Here is a 16018-nt window from a genome sequence, read left to right as displayed (position 1 = left end):
GTGTGGACCGTTGGTTTCGAGGAACAACCAAATGAGCCTTTAAGATTGATCATCATACACGTGAATGAAAACCATAGCCTCTCCAATCTCTGGAAAGAGTCGATGGCTGCGAAAGAGGCCGGTCGACGTCCACTTCTTGACGCAGATGGTCCTTTCGATACATGATGATAACGATAGTCAAACATACTACATGTGAACGAGCATACAGACACGTCAAATACGTCTTGAGACAGATGCTTACCACGGACCCCGGCTGAGGCCGGCTTAAGTCTGACTGAATCAAGAAACACCGTGTAGAAGCAGCCGTGAGCGCACCGAGCTACGCGTTCAAAAATTAGGCATGTTAATGCAGAAGACTCGCATTGTGGTCTGCGAATGCGGGATGAAACCTGGATCGACACGGCTGGGCAGGACGCTAAATTTAGTCTGCTGGCTGCGCCACTGCTCTAAGGCAAGAACAACGCGTTAATCAGCAGGTGGCCTCAACAAAAGACTGGCGGCAGCTGGCCTGAAGACGTTGATGTGTAGTAATACTGGGAAACACGCCTTGATGCTGGACTTGTGATGCAATGTCGACTTTTGATATTGCTCAGTCCTGCCAATAGCGCTAGGGATGTGGCACTTCCGCATTCTGAAGTTGTTAAAAGTGTGTCTGCGGGCCAATCACATGCCGTGACATGCGCGTCTTCTCCGTCCGGATCGCGATTGAGCACAACAGGCCCTAATTCTCCTTTACACAGAGCTCCCCTAGTGGCATGACGATGACGTTGCGCCCATGCCTGGCCATAGTACGGGCTGTTAACGCGATGGATGCCGCCCTGTTCGCCAGTGCAGCCAGCTAAGGCCAGCATCATAGCCGTGGCGGCGCTGGGAAAACAGTCATTCCCGCACCTTCTTTGCGGCCAACCTCGAGTCGAAACGGAAGGAGCGTGTGTGCACCGTATACGAAGCTAGCGCCTTGTTGGTCGCGCTTCCATGGCCTGGCTTTCCTGATCCGCTGCACCCCACCGTAAACATTCGCCTCAGGAGTTTCACTACCAACGCTTTGGGTTTCCGGCTCCAGCTCTCCAACCTCACCCGCCTTCGATTCGTACACTCGCTATACGACGCTTTGTTATCGTCTTCTCGTCCATGCACTGCCGCTGCTGATCGCCCGGGTTCCGTCGCCCCTGCCAGCTCATCGGCGCAGCTTCCTCTGACGCCTGTTTCACTCCCAGCAGGCTTACCCTCGCTCGCCGTAGTACACTCTTCAGCTGTGCCCCAACGCATTCCACAACAGACTGCTCCGACCTACGCTCACCCACCGCACCCCCGACGCCGCCCACGAAACTACTGCCACGCCCACACATTCCATTGGAGACCGCCACCGGCCCATCTTTGCGACACCATCTTAAGACGATCGCGTTGAGACGCAGGCTGGAGGGTGAACATGAAGAGGGGGACGTCATGATGGCCGTTACCACCTCGCGCGATGACGCGCTGCGGCTGCCTGAGTCCGAACAGCTCACGATACCCTCGATACGACCCACACAGACGCCCCCACGATCGAGACGGAAAGCATCTACGTTGCCGGCCCTGCGCGCATTCTTCCCCCTTCTCGTCTTCCTCGCCATAGCCTCCTTCCTGCCAATCGCAAGCGCCGTATTCGTAAACTTTGAAGATTGCCTGACACGGGTCTACCTGGCCGACGGCAAGCAAACGCCCTACCTCCGCTTCACCCCCGAATACGTCTGGGCCGACTTCAGTCCGGATCACACTCTTAATGTCACCGTATACGGCAATGTCTCGGGTCAGGCCCAGCTTGGTGACTACCCACCATTGAACGACGACAATTGGAAGGACCCGAATATGACGTTTGGCAAGATTGTGAACCTCGCTCCGAACCACAAGCACTACACTACTCTGTTCTGGAACAACAAGGTCCTGACCTACAACGCATACAACGCGCCCGCCGCCCAGTTTTGTCAGTCCGTACTGAACACAAGCTGCCCGGTGGCTCCATCCTTCGGTGGGAACTTGAGCGAATTCTGGACCTTACCAGCTGTCAGTGTCGCACACAACTTCGGTAGCTCGTACGCATTCTCGACTTGGGCCTCGACACTGCGCATCGTTTCTGGTGACGACAATGCACAGGCTCTCGGCTGCATTTCTGCAAACATCACACCAGACCTCGGCAAAAAATTATCCGACGCGATATGCTACCTTCCGGCTGCCGTGCTCGCCCTCGTGGCTATTGCAACCGTGTTCGCGGCGACCTGCAGCCCATGGGGAACGTCAAACATCTTCCGCTGGACCAGTAACTATGGTCGAGATGAGGACCTGCTGCGGCTGGTCACGCCAGGATTTGGAGATTGTTTGCAGTACATCCAGTTCATCGTCTTGGCAGGAAGTCTCAGCCTGAACTACCCTGGTTACTTCCAGCCCGTCGTCAGCCAGGCCAGTTGGTCGTTACTCCTGTTTAATCAGAGTTTCGTCAGTCAAGGCAACGGCTCCCAGAGTCTTGTTGACGGCATCTACTTTGCTAACGGAACCTACGGCCTGAACCGCCTGGGTCAGTACGTTGGGATGAGTAGAGAGCGTGATATATGGGCGTGCATGGCCATCTTCCTACTCGTTCTGATAGCCTGTGTGATTGTGCTTACCCAGCTCGGCTTCTTTATACGCTGGCTCTTCCGCTGGATTACCAACACGCAAGATGGTGATCTGACTGGGAAGAACTGGTCTTTCACCGCCGGCAACATCATCCGTGTCGTGTACAACTACTTCATGCTTCCGATTATAGCGCTGTCCCTGTTCCAACTCGTAGTCGGTCCACGCTCGCCGGCTTCCGTCGTCTCCTCAGCCGTCATCATGCTGATCATCGTCGCCGGATCAGTTACCTGGATATTCTGGTTTATCTTCACCACACGCCCTCGTGCTCATTTGTTTGACGACCTCCCTACTGTCTTGACCTATGGACCACTCTACAATACCTACTCGGATGATGCCGCTCCATTCTCTTTCATCCCTGTCCTGCTCACTATCATCCGTGGCATCGCTATCGGCGCTATTCAACCGTCTGGCATCGCGCAAATCATCATACTTGCTATATGCGAAGTTATTCTGATCCTTACTCTACATGCCTTCCGGCCGTTCCAGTCGAATACTTCGATGAATGCGTACCATACCTTCTTCGCCACAATCAGACTCATCTGCGTCCTTCTTTCGGTAGCTTTCGTACCTTCCCTCGACGTGGATGAAGCACCCAAAGGCTGGATCGGATACATCATCCTGTTACTACACGCTATCGTGTTGGTCTTCGGCTTCTTCCTGAACGCTCTTCAGACAATCATCGAAGTTTCTGCCCGACTTGGTGGCGTAGGTGCGGACCAGCGAGGTGGTCTTACCGCGGTCTTTGGAAAGCGACAACTGTCGAAACGTAACGTTCATCGAAACACTCGTGGTAGTCTGAACTCGAACGCTGCCATGTTGTCACACGATGAGAACAAGAACATACAGCTCATGAACAGTCGATCTCGAAGTATGTCTGCCAGTTCAGCCGTGCTGTTGAATGGGCCTTATGACCGAGACAGCCAACGGGCAAGTGTTGGATTTGACGGCTTCAGTCAGGGCGACTACGGAAATGTCAGTCCAACTCCAGGATCGGGTCCGGTGCCCTTCACTTTCTTAGGTGGTGGGTCTTCTGGCCAGAGCTCTCGCCGACCAACGATGGGCACCATGGAGGCCGCGGATCCATACTATCGACCTCCACGCCCTCGCAAGCATACGATGGATTCTCTAACCGCAGCTGCACCAGGCAAGGCGCCTCTGGGGAGTGCAGACATTGTGGACGCCCCCTACTCGGACAATCTGGACACTGAAGCTATCAAAGCCGGTGAAGGCCCGTCGCGTACTTCCGGCACACCTGCTCCAGCCTATCTGCGGTTGAATCGAGACGACTCGGACCCAAATCTTGATAGAAGGAACAACAACAATACCGACTATTCCGTGCGCGAGTCAGACTTTTACTATGGACTTCGTGGCCCTGCTTTGTCTTCTCAACCTACGCGAAAGCTGAAGACAGGGCCTGCGGATCCAATGAGTCCTGTCTCGTCGGCTACAGGTTGGTTCAAGAGCTTGAACCTATTGGGTGGGCGGAAGAAGGAAAAGAGCAAGGGATTTGAAGTGGTCAGAAGTACACGAATACCACCGCAGATGATGGCCGTGGAAGAAGACGCTGAGTCGCCAGCAGTCGTGCAGGAGCCATATCGGGACAGTCCTGAGTCACCTCCGCGAGCTCGGAACGCATCAGGAGGGTCAGGCGTAGCGACAGCGGCTGCCTTGGCTGGAGGGAGACGAGACTCTTCCGATAGCGACTCAGACACGAGTGACGAGGAACGAGATTACGATCCAGGCAATCGGATTTCGCCTATTGCACCGGCTCTGGGACCCATTGAGAGTTTTGGCGGAATCGAGCTGCCCAGTAGAATTGGGTCGCGTGCTTCCCGCGTTACGCAACCACCAGGACCTCCAAGTCGCGTGCCATCAATACCGCGCAAGAACTCACGTCGTACGAAGTCGACGGAAGCTGCTCTCCTCCCAGAACGGCTGTCGACTGTTATGGACGTGCCGACGTCAGTGAGTCCGAGCAGTCAAAGACGCAGTCAGCACCTGCAACCGGGCGGACCTGGAGGCCTTCCCATTCGCTTACCCTTTGGATCGACCGAACCTTCACCAGAGCGCTCGCCTGGGCCATCAGCAGCATCGAGCATATACCGTAATGACGGTGTCAGTGAACTGAATGCGCCTCCAGCGATTGGTGGAACGTCGGAGCGTCCTCTCAGCACTGGTGTTGTCCAGCACCATGTGACGAAAGACAGCGTCCAACGTGACGTGTATGACGCGGGAAGTCATCTTGAGGCTTCAGCGGAGATTGTGGACCGCAGTCGCAGTGGCAGCACACAACACAGTGGGCGCAGCTACCACAGATGAAAAAGTCATTTCATTAATGTCTGTTTTCCCGTATACCATATTGGGATTGATAGATTCCCATTTTAATCTTGATCTTGGCGCAAAACGTGCGCTTACGAGTTTCCTTACTGTATAGTTGTGCAAAAGCGATTTTGATGGCGTTGGTTGGGATACACGAGCGATGGGCTCTTTTGGGCGTAGACGGGGCCACTACATACTTCTTGATACTTTCTATATACATAAGCGGAACGGAGTGCACAGGCACGAGTAGTAACGTACAATAGTAATTCCAGTCAATCCACGACTATTCATGGCAGAGGGACACTCCAAAGTTTTGGCACGTGAAGAGGGCCGACGAAGACGCGGCGACGCACCGTTGTTCTCTCGCAAGGCTAAGGCAGGCGTGGCGGCGCAGATGGTCGCGTGAAACCGCTAAGATAACGGCATAGTGGCGCCTGAGGCATTCCAACATTTGCCGGCCACGCTTAGAAGCCACGGCTCTCTGCTCACCAGTACGTGTCGCGTTGTGCGCTACTTGTCGCCTGACTCTTCTCTGATCTATCTTCTGGACTTTGCACCTTCACGAGCGGCGCATACAGCAGCGTGGTTGGAGTTCCCCTCGCCGAGCCGACGCGCAGGACCCACCCACCTCCGGCCTCTACACCGCAACCCAGCGCTGCGCGACTTACAGGCGGGTGAAAGATAGCTGCCCTGTGGCTCCAGGCTGACTGAAACGAGCAGCGCTATCCACGTTCCGAGTGCCAAAGCCCACACGCGACGCAGACGCCCAAGCAAGTGGCGGCATGTCGCCGTGAGCCGGCCGACCTTCTCTACGAAGAGCACCCCTCCCGTTCACCATCACATAAGCTGTTGCTCACTCGCGCGTGAATTTGACGCTGTTGGCCTCTGTTGGCTCGCTCCCTCCGCTTTCGGTCGCGTCGATCCGTCACAAGCTCTCCCAAATGCCTCCGAACGCCAATCAACGCCCGAGTGGACCCTATTCACACCACTCCCACGCATACGGCGGTCAATATGACGGAGCAAGCAGCAACATAGACGGGCCACGCGAGGCTGTTATGGGCAGCAACTCCCGACACCATTCACAGGGCGTTGTTGCATCACACTTCCTGGCCCAGGACCGCGAAACATGGATGGACTTCCTGAGAGACGGTACCGAATCCACTGCCAACCAGCAACCACCGACTGCACATAGCAACCCCGCTGCCGCCACCGAACCTCGCTCGAACCCTTCCCCGTCACGATACACCCTCCCAAACCGCCCCTCGCAACGCACCGACTCGTCCTCCTCCCGCAGCTCAGACCGCAAGCGACGTCTCACAACCGCCGACTCGCCCATGAGGCGGCCGTCGAGCATACGCATGCACTCGGAAAGCGCGGGCGACTCGAGTGCGGATCCCATCATGTTGGACTCGTCGCCTGCCTCCATCCGCGCATTACCTCCCACCCCGCCCGTCACATCACAAGCGAACACAGGCACCATGAGGAGACAAAGTGATATTGTGCTGCCGCCATGGCAGCCGGACAACGAAGTGTCTCAGTGTCCGGTGTGCAAGAAGCCCTTTACATTCTTACTTAGGAGGCATCATTGCAGGTACGTACCGCCAGACCTATCGTCGCAGTCGTGTCAGCCATCGGACGTTTGAGGTCATGTGCCTCGTCTGCTTAGAAACCTACAAGTTGCGCCCGTCTGGACTGTTTACTGACAACAAGAACAGGAAATGCGGGAGGGTCGTGTGCGCTTCATGCTCGCCACATCGTATTACTATTCCACGCCAGTTCATCGTGCATCCGCCGTCCGAGAATATAGCAAACTTCGTCGATCTGACAGGAGAAGACGAGAGCGCCATGTCAACTTTCGGCCCGTTCCGCAACCCAGCGCTAGGCGGAGGCGAGGAAGTCCGCGTCTGCAATCCTTGTGTACCTGATCCAAACTTCAGCCCACCTCCACGATACGATTCACTCGGTCATGGCTCTCGGCCCATCCCACCCCGATCTTCACAGGTCCCACCTCCACCACCCCCACATCCTCGCGCACACAGATCGTCGTCCAGCGTACATGATGCTTCGCGCGGCGCAGACCAGAGCCATGCATATGGCACACGCGACCCCACAAACGAGAGCAATCAAAGTAGGAGAGTGAGCTATCATGCGGGCTCGCATATGGGAGAGCGGCGGCTGCCACCTCTCCCGCCATCTGCTATCGAGCAGCAACACCCACATCACCGCGCACCTCTCATTTCCCAAACCGTAGCTAACAACCGGGCCCGCAACGCACAAAACCGTGTGAACTTCGGGTACGGATCTTTCTCGGGGACCAGTCCTTTCAGCCAAGCCATGTCAACCCCTGTACCGCCTCCACTTCAACCTCAAAATGCCCAGCCAACCCGGCCTCGCCGCCAAATCCCTGAGGAAGACGAATGTCCCATCTGTGGCGAGGAGCTTCCTCCCCAAGGCCCTGACAACGACGATTCGGACCGCACCCAGCACATTGAAGAATGTATCGCCCTACACTCCGCTTCTCCAGGCCCAACAGCTGCACTCACGCCGCAAACATCTGCCAGCCTACCCACTCAACGCACCCGCGGTATGAGCAGTGCAGGTAATGGTGAAGGCGCCAGTAACGCAAATCGAATGAGCCATGCTGCGCGTGGAATGTTTCCGTACGTCGCGACTGAGAAGGACTGTGTTGATGAAGAGGGCAGACAGGCCGAGTGCACGATTTGTCTGGAAGACTTTGAATCTGGGGACAAGATGGCTAGGTTGGTTTGCTGGTGCAAGTTCCATGAGGTTTGTCTTTCCTTTTCCCAGTACGATGGGCCCAAGGTGCTAACATGTGTCTCAGACTTGTATCAAGGAGTGGTGGGATAAGAAAGGCCGGGGTGCTTGCCCCACGCACCAGTTGCAGGAGTAGCTGTGTGGTTATATCGATGACATCGACTGTTGCATATCCCACCGGTAGATACACTTGGCGCACCGCAGACTCTTGGGATTAGGAGCTTTCCTTTATCGGCGTTTTTGGTATACCCCTATCCTTCTTTATCATCATAGGCATTATCCTTGGTTTCGAGTGTCTTTGCATTTATAGACTCACTCTTCGTTCCTGATATGGGAGTATAGAAGAATATGGCATAGCAGTATTACTACACTCAATACACCGAAAACAAGCCCCATGGTGGGAAGCAACCTGAGGCTTTGGTTACTACAGTGATGGTCGTTATAACCTCAATCTTGCTGTTTCCATGGAGTCATCCATTTCCCTGCGGTCGTGAAGATTCGATAATTGATGTTTCCTGCATCGAGCTTGTGAGGAATTGTCAAGAAGCATTACCAGGGACGTCACTTTTGGGTTCAAGTGCGATCACCAGAAGACGTCGGCGGCGTCTATTGCGACTTCCTGCAGGCACCGGACTAGGGTGATGGAAGTGGGTCTTAAGGCTAGTCCCACGAGGCTGGTAAGGCGAGTCGAGTAACGATCCTCGACCCACTCCCAACATCGCATCTCAGCGCGTCACGTCGCCTAGTCTCCAGCCTCCGAACTTCTTTTGTGGCAGCCACATCTCGCGACTTCATCTCGACACAACAACCATGTTGACGCAGCTTCCTTCATTCCGTACTCAAAACCGGCTAATGACGCGTAAGCAAGTCCCATGCTACCCGCGCGAACGCGCCTCAGAACTCGGTCGTCCTTTGCTAGCTCTATGGGTGTGGAACTCAGCATCCAGCCCATTAAATAAATGTTTCCGCTTCTGGAGTGTTGCATCTTGAGAGTGATGGATCTGCCGTAGGTCGAGGCGAATTCGCATTCGCGCACGCGTTGGCTACAAATGAGGAAGCGGTGAGTAGGGCAGCCGCTGATGTAGTAACAAGACTATTAGTCAAACCTAGAATTTAGCTCTCTTGTTGTATACCCCGAGGCCATCGTAGAGGCGACAAACATATTCGCCGACACTAGATGAATAGCGCCGTCGTCCCGTCTTCGGTCCGCTTCATCTAAGACCTCTGATCGCTTGTACCAAAGTCACATCGTTTTTCTTTCCCGCACCACATCCCTCTCGTTTTCTTCCCCAAGACCCTCTGCCACCATGGTACAATTACAGCGGCTAGGTTTATTGACTGTGGCGCCCGGTCTCCTTTCCTTGGCTACCGCCAATGAATACGATTACGACGTGCTCGTGGTCGGTGGAGGCTCCAGTGGCACTCACGCTGCCATCCAGCTGCAGCAGTCTGGAAAATCGGTTGCGCTCGTTGAGAAAGAGTGCCGGCTGGGTGGACACACCAACACCTACAAGGACACGGCGACTGGCGAGACTTTCGATTACGGCACCCAAGTCCTCGTCAATACCACCACCGTTCGACACTTGTTCGACTCCCTCAACATTCCCCTAGCTCCTTTCAAGCCTGGTGGCCAGCCCAAGGCAGTCGATTTCCGAAATTCGGTCGTCGGGCCCTCATGGCCCGTCGTCGACGCGAATACCTCTGCTGTAGCTCTGGATAAGTACCAGGCTCTTCTCACGCAGTACCCAGACGATTTCTTCCGTGGATACCACCTCCCTGACCCCGTTCCGGAGGACCTGTTGATGCCTTGGGGTGACTTCCTGCGGAAATACGACCTGGGTGCGCTGGCATATGATGGCTTCTTGCAATTCCAAGGCATGGGCAACATCCTAGCCCAGCCTACCCTCTACGTGATGAAGCTCTTCAATCCCATGCAAGTCTCAGCACGCAAAGACAAGACCAAAGTCTCGCAAGCAAACCACAACCAGCAGGCGCTCTGGGATGCCGCAGAACAGAAACTAGGGATGGGCAACAGCTCTGTCGTGAAATGCGCCAGCATCAAGTCCATCAAACGCAGCCCGTCATGCGTCACCCTGGTCGCTCAAACCCCATCAGGCACTCAGACCATTCGCGCAAAGAAACTTCTTATGACCATTCCTCCTAAGGTCGCCCTCCTCGACCAGTTCCTGGATTTGAACACGGAGGAAGCAGACCTTTTCTCTCGCTTCAACAGCAGCGGATATTGGAACGCAGTTGTGGCCAACACTGGCTTCCCACAGGGCGTCTCTATGTACAACTACGACGCAAAAGCCGCCTTCGGTATCCCCGGGCTGCCAGGCGCATACTATTTCACCGCCGAAATCGACAACCTCTATTCAGTGCAGTACTCCACTCCCATGGAAGCCTCGGACGACTACTTCACCTCCGATGTCCTCGCCACGGTCCGGAGAATACGCGATGCGCTTGATCTACCCCCTGCCAATCAATCTACGATAATAAAGGCTAGCAATAACCATTCGCCCTTCGCCTTGAGCGTATCAGTCGATGAGATCAAGAACGGCTTCTACAAGCGCTTTGTGGCTCTGCAAGGTATGAAGAATACGTTTTGGACGGGAGCGAATTGGGCTTCGGGGAGTTCGAGCACGATTTGGGATTTCACGGAGGTGGAGGTTTTGCCTGCTATTCTTAAGAGCTTGGAGTGAGCAAATGTGTTCGATAGTGTATGCGTTAATGCTGTAGTCTAGTATCTACGAACGCGTATATTATTTAGCTCGCGGGTTCGTCTTCAGAACACCGACTCTTCTGGTGCAGACCCAGCAGCGTTAATATCCCAACTGCCATAACCCACACGAATTGAAGTCATGGATCCATTAGTCCCGGTCCATGACCTTGGGCAAAGCTGGACTCGTCTCTTTTGTAGGCTATCCTTACCGTACAGATCAAAGAGGGACCATAGAGATATCCTGATTCTTGCCCGCCCTGGGCCGATCGCAGCAACGCTTCTACCAAGAGGTTGCGTATCTCTTGGCTCTATTGAACCCGCGGAGTACGCATTGGTTGGCGTGGGCGTTTTTGTAAGCGACTTGATATGCTCCTGCCCACAATAGTTCGCGTCAGGTAGTAACCTCGTGTCTTTGGTCGCAAAGGCCCGAGAACAAATGTAGTTAAGAACGACGCATCCATTGCCCTCCCCTATATGTACCCAATCAGTCCCGTTTGTCTCGATCTCAATATACGACCCCTTCCTGATTCGGCCATCGCTGTTGGGCTGAAGGTTGTCAATTTCAGGCGCCAGGCTTTGCATAAAAACGAGAGTGGAACAAGCGCAGAGGGTATGCTCATTGCTCTTCATGATGGAGTACACCAGTTCAAGACCCGAACAACCGTAATCGACTGTGATAGCATTTGTCTCGGAGCATAGTGCAAGTAGTGAGAAGATCCTATCTCTGGCAACGCTGCATTTCTTGTCACGAAATGTTAACAGAAGGCTTGCTAGAGGGTTTCCGACAATTTTTTGACTGCTAATGAGCGCGAAAACTCGACCGATTGCTTCATCTGTATTCCCAGGCAAGCCACGGAGCAATACCCGAAGCCTATGCATTGTGATCGTTAATGGCCCAATTGCAACGGCGATGCGGCGCGCAAGTTTGAGCTCTTGTGTGATCCATGCTCGGGTCCAATAGTCGTTGCCGAGTAGATCATTGTTTACTGCTCTTCTTGCCTCCCGCACGGGTGTTCTTTCCTTCCAAGTAGAAGGATGACTGTACCTCAGCTGTAGTTCTCCATGATAATGTAGAACTGTCTCTTTCGACGCAAGTCCCAGCCATGCAATGACCGTTTCGGCCCTGGAGTATATCCTCCCCATCTGCATGACTTGGTGATTCCGTTCGACTGTGTTCTCTTGATCAACACAAACAGCGTCTATCCAATATGTATGAGCTGTACGCTCAGGATCGGCTCTGGTGACCTTCAAGTATTCGAAGAGATTCGGTTGAACGAAGAAATGTTTTCCGTTCATCAGTACAAGTTGTTTCGGTTCAGGTTCGCCCCACGCGTACGATAAGCAACGATAGGGCGCATAGTCTATGGTCGTATGCGATATGGAACATTGGACGAGGCCTTCAGCTGACAGCGTTGGTGATATCTTTAGCAGCCTTATGGAAGGCTGCGAATGATCGAGTGATTCGTGTTCGAAGAAATCGGTGGGAGAAGGCTGTACTATACTCCGCAGCTGCGAGACTGGGTCATCCGCCAGGATACTTGACGGGGAAAATGAAGTTGAAGTCGCCATGGTAAATCGCTTGAGACTTGACTCTGGCCCGAGCACGAGGATTGCGAAGGAAAGGTCAAGGTCGATGAAGAGTATCGTTGCTTCCGGTACCATGTGGAAGCGCGGCTGAGTTTATGCGGGGTTATCAGCTGAGGCAGCCACGGTGGGCGCAGCATGCTCAGCCGCAACACCGAAATCTTGCTGAGAACAGCGACGTAATCGCATCACTGAGAACGTGTTTCCAATCCAGAGGAACTGGTATGCAAGCTACCATGCGCGAGGGGGTTCGAACGCAGCGCTGAGCTGCGCCTTTATATCCTGTCAGCATCCGGTCAAGAAAAGGAGCTGATCGCGCAAGTCCTCCTTCTCAGCCTGCTCTTTTGGCCCGCTACAAGTATTTGTCAGCTCTCATTGTATTATCATCCGGCTATCAAGATGGATTTCTCCAAAGATCCTATCATAATGACTGACACATCGGCACAAAACGGACAACGTACCAGTCCTCCTCCCCGCTTTGAAGGAAAGCCTTATCTGCAATGTCTCGACACGCTCGAGGATGCATTCCCAGCGCTCAAGTCCTTCTTGGAAAAGCTAGCAAACGAGGGAGAAGCCGGCCGTCAGGCTGTCAGGCAACACTACGAGAAAGAGCATCAACGTACGCCGGGTCGATGCTATTGCTTGGAGTTCAAGGCCAAAAGCGTTGTGGAGGTGGAAAAAGGTGGCTTTAAGAGCGCTGCTGTGCTCCGGGAGTACCTCAAGGAGAAGCCAGCCAATAAGAGCCGTGAGGAGAGACACAAGCGGCTCTTCATTCTTGAAGATATGGAACCGGACTATGTGGATGCACTGGGCCATCATCTAGGCGTCGACCCTCTGGTCTTCAGCGAGCAGATGAATACCTGGAACGTTAGTAATATCCATGTACGAACTGTATGTGAGACAGACACTGACTTCGTACACTCATCTTTAGTTCACGGACTCCTGGTCCATCCCACATAGAGGATTGCCATCGATGTCAGTGCCCGGGCAGTCATTCACGCTGCGCTACTACGAACTGCGGACTTTGCTCTGTGCCAAGTCGGTAAATGTTCTGAAACTGCAGACGTCGTTCGCAGTGAATCGTCGGAGATACGAGAGGTGGCGGGATATTGACGTACCATCATCAGGCACCCCTGATCGAAGGCATGCTTTTGTGAGACGGTGCGCTTCGTTCTGGACATCACAGACTTCTCCTTCAGATGGAGAGGCGAACGATGAAGGTTGGGATGGTAAGGCTTCTGAGACGATGTTATCTGGTAGATCACTGCTGACGGCCACCCACTTTAGCTGTCATCCTAGTAGATCCCGCCTTTGCTACCGCATGCGAGCCGCCAAAGACGGAGTCGGCCAGCGGCGGACGGGCGACGGGTGTGGCTGCAAGCGAGTGCTTAAAAAATCACGAGGCTGAACTGGATCCAAGTGCACGCAAAGCTCTAGATGATTGCTTGATCCTACAAGATCCCACAATCTTCCCCGACCGGTCGGAACTCTGGAAAGCACAAGACCACAATTCATCTCGACCCCCCAAACTCGAAGCGGTCTCTCATCAGAGCTGGCCGTACCACTACGGATGTTCTACATTAGCTCCCCTCATGTTCTCCGAAGTTGGTCTGGGTACAAAAGAGATGAATCTTCCAATGTTCCAACAAAAGCGAAATCTTACCAGTGCTATGGAAGAAATAGCATTCCACTGGACCAAGCTTGCCACTCCAGACTTGATCCAGCAGACGAACCTGAAGTCATCCAATGCTGCTTATTACCTCTTGAAACATGTTGCGCAACACTGGGTTAATCAACTTGAGCTCATGAATACCACCATTGCGAGGGCTGAATGGTTCGCAGATGACTACCAAGCCAAAATCGACGACAATTTGACCAAAAAGAAATGGAAGTCTGACCTACTGGAGATCAATGAGATTGCGAAGGACATCAATTACATGCGCCGACACTTGAATCACTTTTGGCGCGCTATGTATCTCAACCTAGAGCGTCTTGGTGTTCAGCTAGGTGATGAAACTGTCACCAAAGAAGCGTCTCTAGCGATCAAGCATGCGCAGAAGGACTTCCTTACAATACACACAAGGATGCAGCCTTTGCGCGATCGCGCAGAAGCCTTGAACTCTGTCTCAAACGATCTCGCGAATCTTCGGGCGGCGTTCAGAGGCGTCTCAGACGGCGAGTTCGGCCTTCGTCTCAGCCTGTTCGCATCCATCGTCTTCCCGCTCACCCTGCTTGCTGGCATCTTCAGCATGGGGGACGACTTTCGCCCTGGTAGAAAACAGTTCTGGCAACTCTGGGCTATCGGCATACCCGTTTGCGTTGTGGTCGCACTCGGATTGGTGTACGGGAGAAGGCCCTGGGCAGTGGCCACCGATCTTTGGGAGTATGTAAGATCATGGTTCGAGTACTACGGGCTCATGAAGCCCAAGGAAAAGAATGCGGCGCAGAAACAGAAAATTGAAGGTACACAAATGAAAGAGAAGAGAACCCGCAAGCAAGGCGGACGAGCAAGTTTGGTGAGAAGGACAGGTTGGAACGTCCGGGACGAAGAACATGGTGTTGATGATTGAGTGTAGATTCATGATAATCCGAGGTGCAAGGCTAGAGTGGGGTCTGCCGAGGCAGCACGGGCTTGGCACCACCGGGGCCTCACCCCTGCATCACGGCAGCAATAGCTTCAAGCTGCGCCCTCTTCCACCTCTGCGAGATGGTCGTATGCGTATCATCCTCCACCCTCAAAACGACATTTCCATTGTCACCGCCCAGCCTCGCCGCAATCTGCATTCCATGATGGGCAGGTACGAAACAGTCATCCTTGCCATACCACAACTGCACCGGCAGATCCTTCCTGATGTCCTCGACCCGGAAACCCCAGTCACTACATATCGTTCGCCCATCCAACGCTATACCGTCGAAACCCTGCGCTCTCGCTTCACGAGTTGATCGTAATATCAGGCGGATGAGGTCCTCATCTGCCATGATCTCGCGATCCCTTGGATCCTTGATTGAGGCGAGCTTTGAGGGGTCTAGCACACGCTGTAAACGCTCCTCGTCGCTTAGATCCATACGCCCAAAAGCATCGCGGCTGAAGAACCATTTGATGAGAAAGACGGGCGCGTGCTTCCATCCGAACGGGAAGCCAAATTGGTGCTGGAGGTCTGCTCCCTTCATGCCAATGTCCATTGGTCCGACCCCACATACAACGGATACGCATTTGAGCTGCGGAGCTGGAAGTGCTGCTGCGCACGCAAGAGTATAGGGGCCTCCTCCAGATGCACCCAGAACAGAGTAGCTCTCGAGTTGCAGACGGTCGACGAGACATTGTAGGTCTCTTGGGCAATCCAACAATGTTCGTTGGGGATGCGGCGTGCTCAAGCCGATTCCAGGTCTATCGACCGCGATTATCCGTAAGCCTAGCTCCAGAGCGATATCCTGGTACGAAGCTGCTTCGATGCGAGACCCTGGAAGTCCGTGGTGATAAAAGATGGCATGGCCAGAAGGCGACCCGTACTGTGCGTAACCCAGCTTGCGCCCGTCGGGAAGCGTCAGTGTGCCTGAGGTATCATTTCCTAAGGGGTATCGACATTTGCGGGTATCTTCTCCGTGAGTGGTAGTTCCATGCTCTTCTATGCTCATAGCTGTGTATGATATGATGGGATATCCTGTGATGTACACTCGGCAAATAGGTGTGCCGTGGTATTCTATCTTACGGGCAAATCGGATCGGACGTGCGCACTCTAACTACCATCATTATCACGATAGAACATGGTTTTATAAACACTCTCTTTGATGAGGAGAAGCCCCATCGGCACTGTCGGACAGCCGACCAACAGCATCAGGTGTTGTGCTTACTCCGATCCTTTCCGCGTTCTTGCGACGATTAGGCACCAGCTCAGCCTTGCCAAAACGTTCAGGGTGAACGGCAATCCATCCATCACCTTTATGTCTCGATGAGCGGCATGCGCC

At 53.8% G+C, this 16018-nt stretch overlaps 4 protein-coding genes across 4 annotated transcripts; 3 read left to right on the top strand and 1 right to left on the bottom strand.

Annotated features, from left to right (window-relative positions):
* Positions 1 to 1449: 1449 nt before the first annotated feature.
* J4E88_004882 (uncharacterized protein) lies at positions 1450 to 4971 on the top strand (the record flags this gene model as incomplete). Its single annotated transcript, XM_049398525.1, has 1 exon — positions 1450 to 4971. The coding sequence occupies one exon, from the start codon at positions 1450 to 1452 to the stop codon at positions 4969 to 4971; it is 3522 nt and encodes a 1173-aa protein (XP_049256086.1).
* Positions 4972 to 9053: 4082 nt separating this feature from the next.
* Positions 9054 to 10448, top strand: J4E88_004881 (uncharacterized protein; the record flags this gene model as incomplete). Its single annotated transcript, XM_049398524.1, has 1 exon — positions 9054 to 10448. One exon carries the CDS (start codon positions 9054 to 9056, stop codon positions 10446 to 10448), a length of 1395 nt encoding a protein of 464 aa, XP_049256085.1.
* A 2003-nt stretch (positions 10449 to 12451) lies between these two features.
* Positions 12452 to 14622, top strand: J4E88_004880 (uncharacterized protein; the record flags this gene model as incomplete). The annotated part of the gene is made up of 2 exons (XM_049398523.1): positions 12452 to 12923; positions 13340 to 14622. 2 exons carry the CDS (start codon positions 12452 to 12454, stop codon positions 14620 to 14622), a joined length of 1755 nt encoding a protein of 584 aa, XP_049256084.1.
* A 79-nt stretch (positions 14623 to 14701) lies between these two features.
* On the bottom strand, positions 14702 to 15688 carry J4E88_004879 (uncharacterized protein; the record flags this gene model as incomplete). The annotated part of the gene is made up of 1 exon (XM_049398522.1): positions 14702 to 15688. The coding sequence occupies one exon, from the start codon at positions 15686 to 15688 to the stop codon at positions 14702 to 14704; it is 987 nt and encodes a 328-aa protein (XP_049256083.1).
* Positions 15689 to 16018: the final 330 nt, after the last annotated feature.

This window comes from Alternaria novae-zelandiae, assembly GCF_023758075.1.
Source record: "Alternaria novae-zelandiae strain BMP 2774 chromosome Unknown scaffold_8, whole genome shotgun sequence".
Taxonomy (NCBI): Eukaryota; Fungi; Ascomycota; class Dothideomycetes; order Pleosporales; family Pleosporaceae; genus Alternaria; species Alternaria novae-zelandiae.
This window is presented reverse-complemented; position numbering and strand designations above follow the sequence as displayed.